At 55.7% G+C, this 2,500-nt stretch overlaps 1 protein-coding gene across 1 annotated transcript in view; it reads left to right on the top strand.

The window, feature by feature from the left end:
* The window catches only part of LOC137617658 (serine/arginine repetitive matrix protein 2-like), a 5,234-nt gene extending 5,135 nt beyond the window's left edge, over nt 1-99 (top strand). Inside the window, exon 4 of the mRNA XM_068347662.1 lies at nt 1-99. This exon is cut by the window's left edge and continues 392 nt beyond it. Within this exon, the coding sequence (XP_068203763.1) occupies nt 1-99 (99 nt within the window).
* The last annotated feature ends 2,401 nt before the right edge of the window (nt 100-2,500 follow it).

Here is a 2,500-nt window from a genome sequence, read left to right as displayed (position 1 = left end):
CCCTCCCGCAGAGGAGCGCCAACTTCGTCTAGCTCCTTCAGGTCGAGTTACTCCGCCTCTAGGAGAGGCAGGTCAGGCCGCCCCTCTAGAAGAAGGTAGAGGGAGAGGCCCCCTACTCCCGCCCAAGCCTCGGGTTGGGGGATGCCTCGGACCACATTGGCAAGCATGGAAGGCACAAGGAGCGGATCCTTGGACAGTGTCTGTCCTGAAGGAGGGCTACAGGCTTCCCTTCCTAGCGGATCCACCCCCTCTTATTCCAGCCAGCCAGGCAGAATGGTTGGCCCCCAGGGACCCGATGAAGAGGGCCGCCCTTCAAGAGGAGATTTCCTCCATGTTGGAGAAGGGTGCCATGGAAGAGGTTCTTCTCCCAGGCCCAGGCTTCTACAGCCACCTGTTTCTGGTAGAGAAAGCAACGGGGGGGGGGGGGGGTGGAGACCCGTGATAGACCTGTTGGCCCTCAACAAGTTTGTCAAGAAGACGGACTGCAAGATGGACACCCCAAAATCCGTCCTGCTGTCCTTGAGGGAGAAAGATTATATGATGACTGTCGACCTCAAGGACGCATACTTCCAGATCCCTGTCCACCCGTCGAGTCGGAAGTTCCTCCGGGTAAAATGGGGTCCCCAGATCCTGGAGTTCAAGACCCTTTGCTTCGGCCTGTCGACGGCCCCTCAAGTGTTCACGAGGGTCTTCGCGACGGTCTCCGTGTGGGCTCACGAACGGGGTATCCGCCTCATCAGGTACCTGGACGACTGGTTGCTCCTTTCCACTTCAAGGGCCCTCTTGGAGGAACAAGGGAGAAACCTCCTCCAGTTTTGCAGGAATCTGGGGATCGTAATCAATCTGAAGAAGTCGAACTTAACCCCATCCAACAGAATGGGCTACTTGGGGATGACGTTGGATACCGTGCAGGGGAAAGTTTTCCCCTCGCAGGACAGGATACGGAACCTCAAGCACATCATTCAGCCGTTCCTGTCAGAACACTCCAGGAGGGCGGGAGATTGGCAGAGACTGATAGGTCACCTGGTCTCATTGGAAAAACTGGTTCCCCAAGGGAGGATGAGGCTCAGACCCATTCAATGGAACCTCAAGAGCCTCTGGTCCCAGACGGACTCGCAGAAAACGTTAGTTCCAGTCCTTCCGGACACGAGAACCTCCCTGGAATGGTGGCACTGCCAGTCGAACTCCCTCAAGGGGATGCCCCTCGGGTCCAGTCCCCCCGAATACCTCCTGTTCACAGACGCCTCCAACCAAGGGTGGGGGGCCCACCTGGAAGAGACGGCACGGGGTACCTGGTCGGAAAGCGAAAAGCGTCTACACATCAATGTCCTAGAACTAAGAGCAGTTCAGAAGGCGTGTCTTCACTTTGCAAGTCGTCTAAAGGGAAACACCGTGGCGTTAATGTGCGACAACGCCATGGTAGTAGCCTACATAAAGAAGCAAGGGGGCATGAGATCGAAGGAGCTGTGCGACCTCGCCATAGACATCCTGAATTGGGCAGATGAACAGCAAGTGGTGCTGCTGGCAAGGTTCATCCCCGGGAAGAAGAACGTTCTGGCCGACGGCCTCAGCAGAATGGGTCAAATAGTGGGGACAGAGTGGTCTCTACACCCAGAAGTAGCCAGACTCATCATTTAACGTTGGGGCTCCCCGGTGATGGACCTCTTTGCAACAAAGCTCAATGCCCAACTTCCGGTCTATTGCTCCCCGGTCCCAGACCAAAATGCAGCCCTAGAAGACGCCTTCCAGCACAAGTGGGACAACCTGGATGTGTACGCTTTCCCCCCCTTCACGTTGATAAGACAGGTGCTCAACAGAGTAAGGGCCGCCCGAAACCTAAAGATGACTTTGGTAGCGCCCTGGTGGCCGGAGAGAGAGTGGTTCGCGGACCTAAAGGACCTAGCGAGCCAACCACCTTGGCCTCTGCCCGCCAGGTCAGACCTCCTGCACCAACCGCACTTCTTCAAGCTCCACGACAACCCTCTCTCTCTTCGCCTTCACGCCTGGAGACTATCGAGCGGCTCCTAAAGAAGGAGGGGTACTCCACCACCACAGCTAAGAGAATGTCCCTATACCTGAGGAGATTCTCGACCGCGGTATACCAGGCGAAGTGGGCCTCCTTCACGAAGTGGTGCTCGGAGAAACATATTAGACCTCTTAAAGCTTCGGTCCCGGACATAGCAGAATTTCTGGTGTATCTTAGAGATAAAGTGGGAATGTCAATTCCAGCCATTAAAGGAGTTCGAGCCGCCTTAGGCCAAGTCTTCCTCCTGAAGGGTATTGACCTGGGGGCCTCGAGACACATAGCGATGCTGATCAGGAGTTTTGAGCAATCCTGCCCCCCTCAAACAAGTAGAGTGCCCAGGTGGGACTTAGCCAAGGTCTTGAAGATGCTAAGTCGTCCCCCCTTTGAACCCCTGAAAGATATCGGAGACAAGGATCTCACCCTCAAGACCGTTTTCTTGCTAGCCTTAGCTTCCGCTAAGAGAGTGGGCGAGAT

This window comes from Palaemon carinicauda, chromosome 23, assembly GCF_036898095.1.
Source record: "Palaemon carinicauda isolate YSFRI2023 chromosome 23, ASM3689809v2, whole genome shotgun sequence".
Classification (NCBI taxonomy): domain Eukaryota; kingdom Metazoa; phylum Arthropoda; class Malacostraca; order Decapoda; family Palaemonidae; genus Palaemon; species Palaemon carinicauda.
The sequence above is the reverse complement of the archived record's forward strand: the minus strand, read 5'-3'. Positions and strand labels throughout refer to the sequence as shown.